The 18,213-nt window shown below is 40.2% G+C and overlaps 1 protein-coding gene across 1 annotated transcript in view; it reads right to left on the reverse strand.

Annotated features, from left to right (window-relative positions):
* Positions 1 to 3,260: 3,260 nt before the first annotated feature.
* Positions 3,261 to 18,213, reverse strand: part of mfsd11 (major facilitator superfamily domain containing 11) — a 35,398-nt gene continuing 20,445 nt past the window's right edge. Inside the window, exons 6-13 of the mRNA XM_078225519.1 lie at positions 17,255 to 17,313; positions 15,964 to 16,108; positions 12,036 to 12,073; positions 8,575 to 8,640; positions 7,852 to 7,977; positions 7,566 to 7,752; positions 5,858 to 5,993; positions 3,261 to 5,663 (exon numbers count right to left, since the gene is read on the reverse strand). Of these exons, the coding sequence (XP_078081645.1) occupies positions 5,502 to 5,663; positions 5,858 to 5,993; positions 7,566 to 7,752; positions 7,852 to 7,977; positions 8,575 to 8,640; positions 12,036 to 12,073; positions 15,964 to 16,108; positions 17,255 to 17,313 (919 nt within the window). The 3' untranslated portion in view covers positions 3,261 to 5,501. The remainder of the gene's footprint in view (positions 5,664 to 5,857; positions 5,994 to 7,565; positions 7,753 to 7,851; positions 7,978 to 8,574; positions 8,641 to 12,035; positions 12,074 to 15,963; positions 16,109 to 17,254; positions 17,314 to 18,213) is intronic.

Raw genomic sequence — 18,213 nt, forward strand, 5'->3', positions numbered from 1 at the left:
GTCTTTTTCTTTAACCTCAATCAAATTGCCAAAAAGAATTAGAAGCCAATTTATGCACAAATAAACGGCAAGAATTTCATTAGTTGACAAATAAGGCAACGTTTATATTTTAGTGAGTTAAAAAATTCCTATTTACAGGCACTACATGCACAAGTTCTTTTTAAAGAGACGTAGCAACTTGTCAATTCCAAATGGCTTTATTACACAAAATAAATGTAAACATCGCACACCACGTTACTAAGTGCTACAACGTTACCTTGAAGATTTGTTGTTGATGCAATCCATCCACCAAGATGATACAAAGATATGTAGAGTTACAGGTAGTATTGAGGAAGCGGGGTGGGGTGGGGCGGAGGGGGGTGGAATAAGACCATAAGACATAGGAGCAGAATTAGGCCATTCGGCCCATCAAGTCTGCTCCGCCATTCAATCATGGCTGATTTTTGTTCTCATCCCCATTCTCCTGCCTTTTCCCCATAACCCCTGATCCCCTTATTAATCAGGAACCTATCTATCTCTGTCTTAAAGACACTCAATGATCTGGCCTCCACAGCCTTCTGTGGCAAAGAGATCCACAGATTCACCATTCTCTGGCTGAAGAAATTCCTCCTTATCTCTGTTCTAAAGGATCGTCCCTTTAGCCTGAGGTTGTGCCCTCTGGTTCTAGTGGAAACATCCTCTCCACGTCCACTCTATCCAGACCTCGCAGTATCCTGTAAGTTTCAATAAGATCCCCCCCTCATCCTTCTAAACTCCAATGAGTACAGACCCAGAGTCCTCAACCGTTCCTCATTCGACAAGCTCCTCATTCCAGGGATGTCTGTGATCTTTGTGTCCTGGATTAAGTTTGTCTTTGGATACAAATAAGGAGAAACCCCCAGGCCATAATCTGGGATAACATTACTGGGTAGCATTGCGGAGATGCTGGATGAAAGGGCAAACAAGGCCCTCATCCATCAGTGGTTTAAGAATATATGATCCCATGGCACTATTCAAAAGCGGCGAGAATTTTCCCAGTTATCCTCTCACACCCTCTTTCAACCATAGAAAATATCCATTCATTCCGGACACTCCAATTTGTGGAATCTTTATACATTTGCCCATACAGTGGAATGCTTTGGGTCTTTTGAGAGAAGTGATGTGGCATGCTATAACTTCAATTTTTTTCTTTCAAAAGTTGCCACGCCAATATGCAACTATCTGATTTTCAGTTCCAAAATAGATTGAATTACCCAAAGCCAGTTTTAAAAAATACATAATTATCATAGAATCATAGAAACCCTACAGTGCAGAAGGAGGCCATTCGGCCCATCGAGTCTGCACCGACCACAATCCCACCCAGGCCCTACCCCCACATATTTACCTGCTAATCCTTCTAACCTATGCATCCCAGGACTCTAAGGGGCAATTTTTAACCTGGCCAATCAACCTAACCCGCACATCTTTGGACTGTGGGAGGAAACCGGAGCACCCGGAGGAAACCCACGCAGACACGAGGAGAATGTGCAAACTCCACACAGACAGTGACCCGAGCCGGGAATCGAACCCAGGACCCTGGAGCTGTGAAGCAGCAGTGCTAACCACTGTGCTACCGTGCCGCCAGTGCTCTCTACTCACTTTCTCCACCGAAGACTTCAACTTGGCCTTGATTTCTTCAACAGTCAGTGGGGTCTTTGGGGTTTTGGGGGTCTTGGGTTTACTGCTGGATTGTGGCGTCTTGGAATTATGCTTTAGTCAACATTAAATCAGTGGTCCTCTCGATTACTTTGGGAGTTTACCCTGACAAAAGTTGCCATGTAGAAAGCAATAGGCCAACAAGAGTGACAAATATCAGAAGAAATAATCAATATTATGGTCTTGGGGTTTTTACGTTAAAATATTTGTCGTTGGGATAAAATAGACCAAATGAAATTTATTGCTGCATTGCTTTTACACACAACATGAATCTTTGCGACAAAGAGAGAAAAGCATTGAATTAATTTTTGCAAACTCTAAATAAAATTAACAAAGGTACTAAGAGACAAAACGTGTTGATGTTTCACATGTGCAAAATATTGTTCCTTGTCTACTTAAATGAAAATTGACATGATTGAAAATGTAAAAAACAAACTGGCTCAATTTGGCAATATTCTGGCTTGGTGCTACACTGAGCAAGGTGCAGAAAAATGAAATGAGCTAAAGTTTCCCTCCCTTGCCCTATTTTATGAGTCCGGTGGTTATCAAATATGAAAGCCTAAGGATGCTGTAAATAACCGCACAACATACAACCCAAATTAAAAACCAAGGCCAGCCATTGACAATAGTGACCAGTTTCAACAATCCCGACAGCCTGAAAAGTCGTTTAAGGCTTGCATTCATATCACGACTTCCACAACCCCACAACATTTCAGTGCTTTACAACCACTGAACGAGTCACAGGTCGGAATTTTCCAGCCATTCACACTGGCAAGATCTTCCAGTCCTGCCGATAGCACACCCGCACCATGGGTTTTGCGGCGGCGAGGGATGTATTCAACAGGAAATCCGATTTATAACGATGGGGCCAAAAGATCCTGTCGGTGGTCAATTGCAGGCAGCCTTTGCCACGGTGAAACATGAGGCGAGGTGCACAGAAAATCCCCACCACTGTTGTAATGCGGAAAGCAGCATCCTGTCTGCACACAGCAAGATTCCAAAATCAGCAAAGTGATAATGAACGGGTAATCTGCTTTTAGTGACATTGGTTTGAGGGAAAAATATTGGTCATTATGACACATGGAAAACTCTTGTGCTCGTCTTCGAAATAATGCTACAGAATCTTTTTTTCCATCTGAAAGAGCGGACGGGGCCTCAGTTTAATGCTAGACCTGAAAGATGACACCTCTGATGGTGCAGCATTTGCTCAGATCAGATTTTGTGCTCAAGTCTCTGGCATGGGACGTGAATCCACAACCATCTGATTCAGAGGTGAGAATGCTATCGATGAACCACTGCTATTGCTCTTACTTAAAGCATTCCTCACTGTGTTTGTGGAAATTGCGGGGGGAAAGCTTAATTACACTCCTCAATCCAGCAGTTACGGAGACAATGTCCAAATGAGCTATCTCTTGTCACAGTGGACTCACCCAGCTATGTGGATTGAATTCAAGGTTCTATCAATTTACAGCCATGTACAAGTTTTGCATTGAAACCAAAAGTGAAGTGCAATGGCGTTAAGTTACAGTTAATGCTCATCCCTAATTTGTTATCCAGTGTATAAAAAGAGAGACAAAGCTATTCTTCCAAAAACCCATTTTAATTTGAATGCTTGCCACTTATGACAGATATAATAAATAATTCAGCATTTTTAATGTCATCAAGCAAATTACTATTGTTTAAAATAGAAAACACACCCAAATATATTAATCTCAGCAAGTTCTGGCGAGTGATTGAATCAGAAAAGTTCATGTGTTGATCATTCTACATGAGCATCAAATGCATAATTATGCACTCTTCAGTTTAGATCCGTGATACATTTTCCAACATTACCACATTATTATCTTGTCATAAAAGCCTGCTATCTTTTGAGAGTAGGTCAGTGATTGCCAAGTAGAAAGTGAATAAAACATTCAGTACACTTTGGCATATAATCTAGTGTTCCTAAAAGAACACATCTTTTTAGTCCCAATTAAATATTGGTAATGTTTCCCTTTTTCTTGGTTCCCATACATCTCATCAAGGAGAAATAACCTCAGCCACTTCACATTGGCCTGACAAGTGAGGAGCGAGAAAGTGAACTGTTACCTCCACACCAAGAGAATTTTGCAAAACAAAACTGTACAGTTTTAAGACTGAAATTAAAGCGAGGCGAGCTGAAACCTTCTACCAAGTACCAGCAGACGATCTGATATGGGATCTTGAAATAGTTTTAATTACAGTCAGCCACTAAATGTGGAAAGCATTAATTGATCAATTATTTGGACCCATTATAGAATACCTTTCTTTTAAGCAAAATCCCACTCGAGGTTTTAGTTTAGTGTCTGCAAACACGAGAAACTGATTATTAAAAACTAATAAAAATTCACTTTCATTGATGATCCATCAATTCAACAAGAGTGTTTAAAAGGTAAATAGTAGAAAACCCCTTAAAATTTAAATTCTCATTTACGTCCTAGAATCATAGAATCCCTACAGAATAGAAGGAGGCCATTCGGTCCACCCAGGCCCTACACCTATCACCCCACATATTTACCCTACTTGTCCCCCTGACACTAAAGGGGTAATTTAGTCTGGTCAATCAACCTAACTCACATATCTTTGGAGTGTGGGAGAAAATGGAGCACCCAGAGGAAACCACGCAGACATGGGGAGAATGTGCAAACTCCACACACATTCATCCAAGGCCAGAATCGAACGTGGGTCCCTGGCGCAGTGAGGCAACAGTGATAACCACTGTACCACCATGTCACCCTGATTCAACCTTTGTGCAAAGCAAAGTATCCCTTTTGATCTCCACATAACTATTCAGCAGCACGTGATCAGGAAAAAGAAACATTCTATAACTAGACTGATTAAATAACTGGGGGCTGCTGACAATTTGCACTTCTGTCAAATTCTGAACGTATGAAGGTAATCACGAACACATTATAACATTGATCATTTCTGTGGCTAAACAACTTAAGTTCTAGTCACAATCATTACTAACCATTAAATGGTTATATTGACACTTAAGCTATCCTAGTGTAATTACTTGTGCAAAACATGCACTTACATGAGAGAACATAATAATCACAATTGGAAAATGTGGCCACAAAAATAGTTAGTTTTACAGAATGTAAAATATCAACAATACAAAGAAGAATGTCTTGTCAACAAATTTTAGAGTAGCTGTCAATAGTGTGCAATGATTTGAAATATTATGCTTAATTTAGTTAGTTGATACTCCTGATAATGTACCAATGTGTATTTAAAAATAAGCAACAAAGGTCAATAATATGAAGCAGGGTGAAATGGAAGTTTCCGAACAATGATTCTCTTCCATTTCAAAAATAAGTCTCATTCAAAAGCACTGGACATTTCTTAAAGTCTGAGAGTCACAAATAAAAGCAGATTCTACATCAATGAAATGGATCAAATAAGATTTGGCAATTAATAGCTTGGATCTGAAATAATGCCCTGCAACACTACCGGGAAAATGCTTGAAACAGCATTTCATTTCAGAGTTCAATATTTTACTGCATTCATATTTAGCTTCTGCATATTTCCAAAGTGCAGAATTTTAATTTTGTGCAGTGGAAATACTTGGCAAATATATTCCACCAGCCATTCATTGGCCAGCTTCAGGTTACCTTGTTTTATTGGCTTTATTACATTTCCTCCAGTTGTAACCTTCTGCCACATTAACCTGCTTGAACAACATTTTTCAGAAAATTTTCACAAAGCAAAATTAAAATTCTCAAAAAATAGTAAAATTGGTCTTTAAGAATAAATCAAAGATTTAAAATATTATATTCCATTGGGTCTTTTAAATGCTGGTTTCCTGATTAAATGCGATCGTAACTGAAACCAAGAGAACGCGCTTCTGCCTTCCACTCCACAAGGATGAAAGAGATTGTGCCAAAGAATCCAGCCACACCAAGGATAAGCAGCTGCCACTCGAGCAGTAGATAATTGCTGTAACCAAATGCAATTGCTGCACTGATAGACTGGTGGAGTAGAAGGGCAAAAATAACATTCAGTGGGTGCATTGCCAAATAGATTCTTCAATGTATAGAATAAACAAGATTTTTAACAACACTGAAAGTTAAACCATTCTTTATACTGCTAAAATTAATTTTATACAACTGTTTTGAGTTGCCTTCGAGTCACGTGCATGCACTAAAAAGCTCTTCATTCTTACTTGCACAAACTTGAAGACAGCAAACGCAGGAGCACTTGCTTCAGAATACATAAATCCCACAATACTGAGGAGTTGCGTGTTAAAACAGCTGTCACCTAATCCCAGAAGCAAACTGCAAGCCATTGCAATAATTTTGCTGTGGAGCAAAAAGGCAAATTATGAGCTGGGAAATTCATGTTTGCAAACATAAAAGCTTAGGTATATATCTAACACATTAATTCTGTACAAAATTTAAGTGCTGTTTTGTCATAGAGAAAAGGCAAAATAAAAGTATCTAATCATTTTTCAATTAGTTTAGTCTCATTGTGATGATCGTGGTGCAATTGATATGGATTTACCTTTTTTGTGTTTATGGGGAATGTTTAAAAATTCAGCTTTATGCTACAGACAGTTGGCATGTCTGGTGGGAATGCAGCTCAGATTTTGAGCGAGCAGGATTATTACTCATTTCAACCTTGCAAGTGGTTATGTTAAGTAGAGTTAATGGATTTCTGTTTACTTAATTTCCCCAGGGATTTCGGATTAGAGTGTTTGACAGAATCATGTGATGATGTGGTTTAGGGGCAGAGAGAAAAAGCTTTTGCAGAAGGCAGTTGCAGCTGAAGCCTCGTTGAAGTCAGCAGGGTGGCACAGTGGTTAGCACTGCTGTCTCACAGCGCCAGGGACACGAGTTCAATTCCGGCCTCGGGTGACTGTCCGTGTGGAGTTTGCACGTATCCCTATGTCTGTGGGAGTTTCCTCCAGGTTCTCTGGTTTCCTCCCACACCTCAAAGATGTGTGGGTTAGGTTGATTGGCCATGCTAAATTTCCCCTTAGTGTCAGAGGGATTAACAGGATAAATAAGTAGGGTTACAGGGATAAGGCCTGGGTGAGTCTGTTGTCATTGCAGGCTCGATGGGTCGAATGGTCTCCTTCTGTACTGAAGGGATTCTATGATTCTAAGTTAGAAGGATTTTGCAGGCTTCTGGAACTCTGTCTCTGAAAGCTTCAAGACTGTCTAACCTCACGATAGCAAATATATTTATGATAGCTAACTGTATTTAAAGTGGCATTTAAGTCTGTAAGAGGAATGTTGCTTATTTGGAACTGAAAAAGTGATGTTAGAAATTAAAGTTGTTTCTTTTCATTTTTAAATATAGTTCAACTGTTAATAGTTAAGTTGCTTAGATTTAAACTGTGTTATTAAATAAAGTTTGACTATAAAAGGTATGTATTTTGTCAGTGGAATAATTCCTGGAAGTAAATATCCTTTCCTCACATTTATGCCAAAATAGAAAAATTGTTGGGGCCTTGTTTGGCTTCACAATATACCTTGGGGTTCTGGTCCAGGACCCAAACACAATGCATACAAACATATTTTAGGAAAGGTAAAAAGCCAACTTATTTCTGGCAAACAGTCAGGAAAAGGAAGCCAAAAAGCAGGTGCTTCCCACAAGGGGCAGGGTTCTAATTATGTTCTTTGTAATAGAACCCTAACCCTAAACTGTACCAATGAGTAGTCAGTAAAAATCAAAATTGAATGGCTGTCCAATTGATTACATTCTGGACAGATTGAGTTTAATGTTTATCTCCAGGTTCTCTCAACTATAGGTTTAGTAACATTTCTCAAATATTCACTTCCCAAAATGAATTAATTCCCTAGTCACGAGTATAGCTTATTTACACTACTCAAATTAACCAGAAGCACAAATCAAGATATATGACTAACCTTGGAATTAAATAAGAAACTCGATTTGTCCCTTCATCAGCAACAATTGGTGCATCCCCTGGTATATTTAAGAATATCAGATAAAAGGCTATAACATGACTTAATAAACCCAGAAGAACGACAGGGTTTCTGCCAATGCCGAGATATTTGCTGAGGAATTTGTTCAATAAACCAAAAGTTGCACCGCCTAGAAATAAAAATTACAAAATTAAGTGAATGCAATTCTGTTTATTGAAAGCAGATTTCAATATTTAATAATTAATTGCAACAGCAAATGATCACAAACCTATGATTTCTCCAACACCAATGAATATGCCAGATAAACCAATCAGGCTTTTGGCTTCATTCCCAAAATGATTTGTTGCTCCCAAACAGGTCCCATAGACTCCACTGAAAAAGGTTAGTTCTAAACCTAGAAAATAAACAATTCAGCATTTTCACCAGTCAAACCCTGCATGGTCTCTTGTTTAAACTCTGAAGCACAAACAATTTGATCATTCAGCTTCCTCACATTAATTAGCCTTTCTGCTGTCCCACCCAGACAACCAACTAGCAAATTAACAAAACTAGTATTTTGTTCATCGTCATTTCAGATCATAGCAACACATCATGAGAAGTGCAGAGTTGAGCATATGCATTCTCCAGAGGTTGATTATGCAACATGATTGTAGACCCAGGATGTTTTGCCCCAGTTGTCCTCTTGCCAGGAATATGGTGATTTTTCAAAATGAACAGGAACTAAATATTTGTAATCTACAAAATTGTAACAGAAACGTCATCTTCAAATTTTTATGTTTAGTGGCTTTAACTTCACATTATTAATGATTGATAAAATGTCATTCACTCTGTATTTAAAAAATTGAAAATCATTACTGGGGGATTAATTTTATGTGCATCATACAAAACCACGGAATTTAAGCAATCGAGAATTTTTAAAAATTGACAAGGGAAATCTTGTATTCACACAAACTCCTTTAACAGATGTATCGGACTTCTGGGAGGATCTTACCAGTGTAAGCAATAGTAACACTTAGCAGCAGCATATCATTGGTGAAGAATATACGGATTGCACTTCCTAATTTTGAAAGAAAACTCCCATTAGCACACAAAAAAATTCAAAGATAGATCTAATAAATTATTGAAAACCAGCTATTTACACATGTACACAGACAAGAATTTTAATTAAACTGACCCACTTGCAGCGGGGAGAGCCAAAACAGGCAAGGTCTCTCTTTCTCAAAGAAGTGGGTCTTGCCTGGCTGCTAAACTCAGCCACTTATTCCATCTCTTACATTCATAAATCTCAGCTTTCTTTCCTTGCAGAAGAAAAGAGTCCACAACTCCAGGGAGAGACAAAGAACTGGGGTGGTCAATCATAGTCACACTGACCGCAAGAGGAATAGCCATTGGCATTAGAGATGGGGTCTCAGAGACATAGGGTGACAGAATTAGATCTCACGTTGTCATTTGGCACATAATGGGCAAGTGATGATATAGGTCATATCACTGAACGAGTAATCTAGAAACCCAGGCTAACGCTTGTAGGGACATGGGCTCAACTCCTACCATGGCAGCGGTGGAATTTAGATTCAATTAATAAATTTGGAATTGAAAGTCTCAGCATAGTGACCCTGAAACTATCGTTGATTGCTGTAAAAATCCATCAGGTTTATTAATGTCCTTTAGAGAAAGAAACCTGCCATCCTTATCCAGTGCCCTACGTGATTCTGGATGCATAACAAGTGTGGGCGAATCCTAACACCCTTCGCAATAGCCTAGCAAACCAGTTGTATCAAATACTACAAAGTCAAGGAATTAAATGAACAGACAATCCAGCATCGATCTGGGTACCAGAAACTACAGCAGCACACACAGCCCTATCGATCCTGCAAAACCCTAACATCTGTGGGCTTGTGGGAGAGCTGTCTCACAGACTAGTCCAGTAACAGCTTGATATAGTCATACTCATCTCAGACCTCACAAACAGTGTACTAGACACCACCATCACCACCCCAAGGGATGTACTGTCCAACCGAAAAGACAGGCCCAGAAGTGGTATACACGAGAGAGGGAGTTTCCCTGGGAGTTCTCAACACTGACTCGGGACCCCACAAACCTTTATGGCATCAGGTCAAACATGGTAAGGCACCTCCTGCTGATTACAATATTCCGTGCCCCGTCAGCTTATGAATCAGTACTCCTCTATTTTGAACAACATTTGGAAGCAGCATCGAGGACAAGGGCACAGAATGCACTCTGGGTGGGGGACTTCGATGCCCTTCATCAAGAGTGGCAGGGTAGCACCAATACCGACCAAGCCCTGAAGTTTATAGCTGCTAGATTCAGTCTGTTGCAGGCAGTAAGGGAACCAGAGAGAAAAACCTACTTGACCTTTTCCTCACCAATCAACTTGTTGCAGATGCATCTGTCCATGGCAGCACTGGCAGGAGTGACCACCGCACAGTCCTTGTGGAGACAAAGTCCCATCTTCACATTGAGGATATCCTCCATCATGTTGCGCGGCAATACTACTGTGCTAAATGGGATAGATTTCTAAGAGATCTAGCAACTCAAAACTGGACATCCATGAGGCACAGTGGGCCATCAGCAGCAGAACTGTACTCAACCACAATCTGTAACTTTGCAGCCCAGCATATCTCCCAAGGAGATCTCATCAAGCTGGGGGAAATCAACCCCTGATTCAATGAAGAGTGTAAGAGAAGCACCAGGCATATCTAAAAATGAAATGTCAACCGAATGAAGCTACAATACAGGGGCACTTACATACCAAACAGCATAAGCAGCAAGTGACGCCATGCCAAGAGATCCCACAACCAACGCATTAAAGCTCTTCAGTCCTGCCACATCCAGTTATGAATGGAGGAGGACAATTAAACGACTAACTGGTGGAGGAGGCTCCACAAATATTCTCATTCTCAAAGTTGGGGGAGCTCGGCACATACATGCAAAAGACCAAGATTGGAGCATTTGAAAGCATCTTCAGCCAGAAACTCTAAATGGATGATCCATCTCCATCTCCAGGGGTGGCACAGTGGCATAGTGGTTAGCATTGCTGCCTCACAGCACCAGGAACCCGGGTTCAATTCCCGGCTTGGGTCATTGTCTGTGTGCAGTTTGTGCATTTTCCCCGTCTGTGCGGGTTTCTTCCGGGTACTCCAGTTTCCTCCCACAGTCCAAACATGTGCGGGTTAGGTGGATTAGCTATGCTAAATTAACCCTTAGTGTCAGGGGGACTAGCTAGGGTAAATGCATGGGGTTATGGGGATAGGGCCTGGGTGGGATTATGGTCAGAGCAGACTCGATGGGCCAAATGGCCTCCTTCTACACTGTAGGAATCTATGCCTATGTCTATGATCTCAGCTTTCTCTCGAGGTCTCCAGCATCACAGATGCCAGTCTTCAGCCAGTTCGATTCACTCCACACGATATCGAAGAATGGCTGATGGGACTGAAAAATGGCTCGACAATATTCTGGCAATAATGCTGAAGATGTGTGTTCTCGAACAAGTCACTTTCTGAGCCATGCTGTTCCAGTATGGCATCTACCTGGCAATGTGGAAAGTTTCCCAGGTATGGCCAGTCCATAAATAGCAGGACAAATCCAACTTGGTCAATAACCAGGAGCTGAATGGTCCTGGCAGAACCCAGTGAGCAATCATGTGCTGAGCAAATGCCACTTGTTAGCACCGTCGAACGCCCCTAAGCATGCTACCTTGAAACATGCTCATTGATAGCAGGAATATTTGCCATTTAGTTTGACGGCAGTTTTGGACCAATAACTTTCAAGAGATGCCAGGATTTTGGCAGTCGCATATGACCCTCGTAAAATGATTGGACCAACCAGCAGGGGGCCCGTGGGCCAAAGTGTTTTCGGAACTCATAGAAACATAGAAAATAGAAGTAGGAGTAGGCCTGCTCTGTCATTCATTATGATAATGGCTGATCATCAAATTCAATATCCTGATCCCGTCTTCCCCCCATATCCCTTGAACCCTGCAGCTCCAAGAGCTATATCTAATTTCTTCTTGAAATCACACAACTCAGTGCAGATCAAAGTGACAAAATCCAAGATGGATGAAAAGACTTCCAAAAAGTTGGAATTAACCTTTATGTGAAATGCAAGTGAGAAGCACTTATGCAGTTTTGCTCTGTCATTTTCACAGAAGAATCATTCCCTCTGCTCTTGTCTTCTGACCCTGGCAAGTTTTGCACAGCTTAAAGCCAGAACATTTGGTGGCAGAATTAATTGTCCCTTTATATCTTTGCGAGTCAACATCTCCACAGAGCGATACCAACACCCCTCCAATAGCATTGCAGTAAAAGCCAGAAGTGAGTGAAACATGTTAGGTTTCTGACAAGCTGGCATTTGTTTTGGTTTTAACTCCCTGCCTGTGCCTGTAGCCACACGCCCTCTCGCCAGTTAAAATTTTGTCCATAAAAGCATGCTTACGAAATGCCTCTACTGCTTGTGATCGCTGTTCTTGAGGTCTGTAAATAAGGTGAAAAAAATTTGTTAATCACCACAGAAATTTAATTGCTACTGAGCCACATAAAATTAGTCATAAATGTTTAATGTTCAGATGAGTTCCAATTGGATCAGTTTATCTGAAGCAGGGCATAGCACAAGACTGGTTGGTTACAAAATGTCACCCTTATTTGCTCTGTGTAATTATGGATAGATTTTCAAGAGGTGAAAGTCATTGAATTGTACAGGCCTAATTGTAACTGCCTGGTAGGTCGGATTATGAATGAGGAGATAGTGGGAGCTTGTCAGAAAGATGCTACAATAATCATGGGGGAATTTTAATCTACATATAGATTGGAAAAATCTTGGCAAAGGTAGCGTAGATATGTTTTTGGGATAATTTCTTAGAAAGCATATCCTGGAGCCAAACAGAAGACAGGCTACACTAGACTGGTATCGCGCAATGAGATTGGATTAATTGATTTTAATTTTCCAAAATTCCCTAGATTCTGGAAAAGCTCCATTAAACTGGAAGATAGCAAATGTAACTCCTTTATTCAAAAAGCAGGAAACTATAGGCCAGTTAGCTTAATATCTGTCATATAATGTTGGAGACCATTATTAAAGATGTTATAGCAGGGCACTTGAAAAAATTCAAGGTATTCAGGCAAAATCAACATGGTTTTGTGAAAGGGAAATCATGTTTAACCAATTTATTAGAATTCTTTGAAGGAGTCTCATATGCCGTGGACAAAGAGGAACCAGTGGATGTACTGTACTTAGATTTCCAGAAGAACATTTGATAAGTTGCCACATCAAAATGTTATTGCAGAAAATAAAAGCTCATGGCGTAGGGGATAACACTGGCTAGATAACAGAAAGACGTTTAACAACACCAGGTTAAAGTCCAACAGGTTTATTTGGTAGCAAATGCCACACAAGTTTTCGAAGCTCCAAGCCCCTTCTTCAGGTAAGTGGAATTCATTTCACAAACAGTTCATATAAAGACACAAACTCAATTTACATGAATAATGGTTGGAATGCGAATATTTACAGCTAATCAAGTCTTTAAGATATAAACAATGTAAACAATATAAACAGGATATAGCGCTCGACTCATCGATCAACAGTTCCGACGCGCCACAGCGAAAAACCGCACTGACCTCCTCAGAAGACAAACACGGGACACAGTGGACAGAGTACCCTTCGTCGTCCAGTACTTCCCCGGAGCGGAAAAGCTACGGCATCTCCTCCGGAGCCTTCAACATGTCATTGATGAAGACGAACATCTCGCCAAGGCCATCCCCACACCCCCACTTCTTGCCTTCAAACAACCGCACAACCTCAAACAGACCATTGTCCACAGAAATCTACCCAGCCTTCGGGAGAACAGTGACCACGACACCACACAACCCTGTCACAGCATCCTCTGCAAGACGTGCCGGATCATCGACACAGATGCCATCATCTCACGTGAGAACACCATCCACCAGGTACACAGTACATACTCTTGCAACTCGGCCAACGTTGTCTACCTGATACGCTGCAGGAAAGGATGTCCTGAGGCATGGTATATTGGGGAAACCATGCAGACGCTGCGACAACGGATGAATGAACACCGCTCGACAATCACCAGGCAAGACTGTTCTCTTCCTGTTGGGGAGCACTTCAGCGGTCACGGGCATTCGGCCTCTGATATTCGGGTAAGCGTTCTCCAAGGCGGCCTTCACGACACACGACGGCGCAGAGTCGCTGAGCAGAAACTGATAGCCAAGTTCCGCACACATGAGGATGGCCTCAACCGGGATATTGGGTTCATGTCACACTATTTGTAATCCCCACAGCCTGCCTGGACCTGCAGAGTTTCACTGGCTGTCCTGTCTGAAGACAATACACATCTCTTTAGCCTGTCTTGATGCTCTCGCCACTCACATTGTTTATATCTTAAAGACTTGATTAGTTGTAAGTATTCGCATTCCAACCATTATTCATGTAAATTGAGTTTGTGTCTTTATATGCCCTGTTTGTGAACAGAATTCCCATTCACCTGAAGAAGGGGCTTGGGGCTCCGAAAGCTTGTGTGGCTTTTGCTACCAAATAAACCTGTTGGACTTTAACCTGGTGTTGTTAAACTTCTTACTGTGTTTACCCCAGTCCAACGCCGGCATCTCCACATCATAGATAACAGAAAACAGAATTGACATTAATTTTCTGGTTGACAGGATGTGACGAGTAGTGTACCACATGGTCCAGTGCTGGGGCTTCAACTTTTTACAATGTATATAAATCATTTGGATGAAGAGATTGAAGGTACAGCTGCCAAAATTTGCTGACAACACAAAATAGGTAGGAAAGTAAATTATGAAGCGGACATAAAGAAGCTACAAAGGGACACAGACTGGTGAAGCGAGTGGACAAAAATCTGGCAAATATGTATTTTTCATTTTGGCAGGAAGAATATAATAGAAGCTTATTATCTAAATGGTAAGAGTCTGCAGAGCACTGAGAGGCAACGGGATGTCTGAGTGCATGAATCACAAAAGGCTAGTATACAGGGACAGCAAACAATTGGGAAAGGTAATAGAACGTTATCATTTATTGTGAGGGGAACTGTTTACAAAAGGAGGGAGTTAATGCTTCAGTTGTACAGAACATTGGTGAGACCACATCTGGAGTTCTGTTGAAGTATTGGTCTCTTTATTGAAGGAAAGATGTAAAATTATAAGCAGTCTGTACAGATTTACTAGACTAATACAAGGAATAGGCAGGTTATCTTATGAGAAAAGGTCGGAGAAGTTAGGTTTGTATCCACTAGAGTTTAGAAGAGTTAGAGAAAAATCTTTAAGATCCTCAGGGTTATTGACAGAGTGGATGGGGAAACTATGCTTCCTCTCACTGGAGAATTTAGAACTAGGGGTCATGGTTTAAAAATAAGGGGTCACTCATTTAAGACAGAAATAAGAAGATTTTTTTTCTTTCAAAAGATTTTGAGTTTCTTCCTCAAAAGGCAGTGGAAGCAGAATCTTGGAATGTTTTTAAGGCAGAGCTAAATAGATTATTGATCAACATGGAGGTAAAAGGTTATTAGGGTAGGCAGAATTTGGGGTTAAAATTACAATCAGATCAGCTATGATCTTACTGAATGGCGGAGCAGGCTCAAGAGGCTGAGTGGCCTATTCCTGCTCCTAATTTGTAGGTTTGCATGAATTTCTTTAATCTGTTTTGGCACACAAATTTAAGATATCCTAACCTTAATCCATAGCAGTCATACAAATTGAAACATCGATGAATGCAGATAAAATAAGTTCAAACTAGAGATTAGTTTATTGCTATCCAAGAAGAAATTAGTCCCAATCAATAAACTAATGTTCGTGAATATGCTGTTAAAGAAATTTTTGGAAGAAATTAAACTCCTTTGGTAATGCATAAAGTAACCAAATTTGTTTTTATCCTGAACTGTTACCATGATGACAAATTGATACAGGCAAATATAAGAAGCACTGAACAGCAGTATTGGATTTGTGATAGAAAGGGAGTTGATGGTTTACTGCAGTGGTGCTGAAAATACAGTAACTTGTCATTCTGGCTCTTAAGCCCTGGCAATCCAGCTCCACATGCATCAATATTTTTCTCTCCCACCTGATGTTTTGGAGAGGCTTGTATACATATATTAATGAGAATTTGTTGGCTTTCAACATTACACAATATGCACTTGAAGCTCAAAGTCAAATAAATTGCAAATTCCCGATTTACACCCTCACAAGTCAAATACATCAATATAGAATCTCTCCAGTACGTGCACACAAAAATAAAAAATAAAATTTAAGCTGATGAATTTCCCAACATAGTAAGTTGGTAGGATTGCACATCACAGCCTCCATTCTTTTTAAAAAGAAAATAAAAATGAACTTACCCAAGAACAGTATCACACTCATCATCAGATCTGTCTTCTTCTGTAGACAAAACCTCTGAGACAGGTTTCCTTATAAGTAAAAATAAGACACTTCCAACTGCACTAATTACAGCTAGTGCAATATAAACAGTCCTCCGGTTATGATCTGAGGAGACCCAAGAAGAAAGATTAGCATCAAATTATTAAGATGTTAAAACACAGAGGAAGAGAGGAAGCATGATGCACTTATGAACTTAGGAGAAAAGAACAAGACAGCAAGATTGCTTTATGAAGCAGGGAGTGGGTGAAGACAGGATACAGTGAAGGCAAAGGGAAATAAAGTGCATCCAAGAAAGAAGATGGAGATGAAAGCTAGACTGCTTGAAGGGGGAGGACTCAGTATTGACATAGTTACAGAGGCAAAATTATGGAGACAAAATTAAGATCATAGAATTTTATAATTTTACAAAAGGAAATACATATATTAAAAAGATTGAAAATTACCAGGCAGTGACGATATTGTACTGAAAGCATTGCAAAAGAGGTTACTAGATACTAAGCAAACAGTACTGCAAATTTTAAGATATGTGCTAACCAATAGCCACCAGTTTGTTACATAATGCATTGAGGCATTAAAGATTATAAATACAGAATCATAGTTAATCTGCACAGACAGCGGCCATTTGGCCATCAAGTCCATGCCTTCATTATATACGCAGCACCACTTTGTAGTCCCATATTTCTTAAAACATCACCAGTTACTACACTCTGTTTGTATCCCATGCTCATTAATATCATGCTCCTGTATGGATGTTCAAGAACTGTGCTTCAATGTAACAATGGAGTTAATCCAAAAATATGTCAAAGTCAACATAAGTGAAGCTGATAGTGTCACAGTGAGCTGGCAAAAATATATTTTATAAAACAGTAAGCATGGCAAGTACTGAAAATTGTGGAGGGTGGACAGTGCTACAATAGCAGTGTCAACACAAATTCAGGTTTACATTAATATAACAGATGAAGATTGTCAATAATGAACCTTTCATTCGTTCCTAAGAGCATTCCTTTAATATCTATTGTGAAATGTTACAAGTGATGCATGCAACAGCATTTTGTGCATTGAAGTTTGCCTCTCTTTAGTATTCGAGAAAGACATTTTAAAAATTCATAACCATAAAATTGGCATAAAGTGCCAAAACAAGCAAAACTCTAAACCTGTTGATGGTTAAGCACCAATACTCTGCAATGACCCATTTTCTATGGCTTAGTTCCTATTTACATATGCTCAGTAGAGGCTTTGGATGAAACTGACCTGAGATATGCTTTTCTCCCTTCCAGGCAAGATATATATACAGATTTCCAAACAACAGACTAAAGAAGGAAAAAAGGAATATTATATTTCATACTGAATAAAAACAGGCTACTAACATATCTAATGCTATGATTACCGTAATAATAGTTTAAAAAACGATAATTAATTGAAACGAGATGTGATTAAAACACAACATTAACTTCAAGTAACGTTCAGGTAATTTTATTGTACCAGGACCTACATTATTTTACCATTGTAACTTACAGGGTCTAGTTTCAAATGCAGCAGCTGCCCTCCAGAACTTCAGGCAAATGACAAAAGTCAGAAACAAAAAATAGAATGAGCTTACCGAACAAAACACCTGGGGGTCAGAGATTTATTTGTGTTGTGCTGTTATGTTAATTTTCTGACAACAATGCCATGGATTGCTTCCTGCCTGGCATAGTTCAATTCTGATGTGGAGATGCCGGCGTTGGACTGGGGTAAACACAGTAAGAAGTTTAACAACACCAGGTTAAAGTCCAACAGGTTTATTTGGTAGCAAAAGCCACACAAGCTTTCGAGGCTCTAAGCCCCTTCTTCAGGTGAGTGGGAATTCTGTTCACAAACAGAACTTATAAAGACACAGACTCAATTTACATGAATAATGGTTGGAATGCGAATACTTACAACTAATCCAGTCTTTAAGAAACAAAACAATGGGAGTGGAGAGAGCATCAAGACAGGCTAAAAAGATGTGTATTGTCTCCAGACAAGACAGCCAGTGAAACTCTGCAGGTCCACGCAACTGTGGGAGTTACAAATAGTGTGACATAAACCCAATATCCCGGTTGAGGCCGTCCTTGTGTGTGCGGAACTTGGCTATCAGTTTCTGCTCAGCGACTCTGCGCTGTCGTGTGTCGCGAAGGCCGCCTTGGAGAACGCTTACCCGAATATCAGAGGCCGAATGCCCGTGACCG

Source organism: Mustelus asterias, chromosome 12 (assembly GCF_964213995.1).
Source record: "Mustelus asterias chromosome 12, sMusAst1.hap1.1, whole genome shotgun sequence".
NCBI lineage: Eukaryota > Metazoa > Chordata > Chondrichthyes > Carcharhiniformes > Triakidae > Mustelus > Mustelus asterias.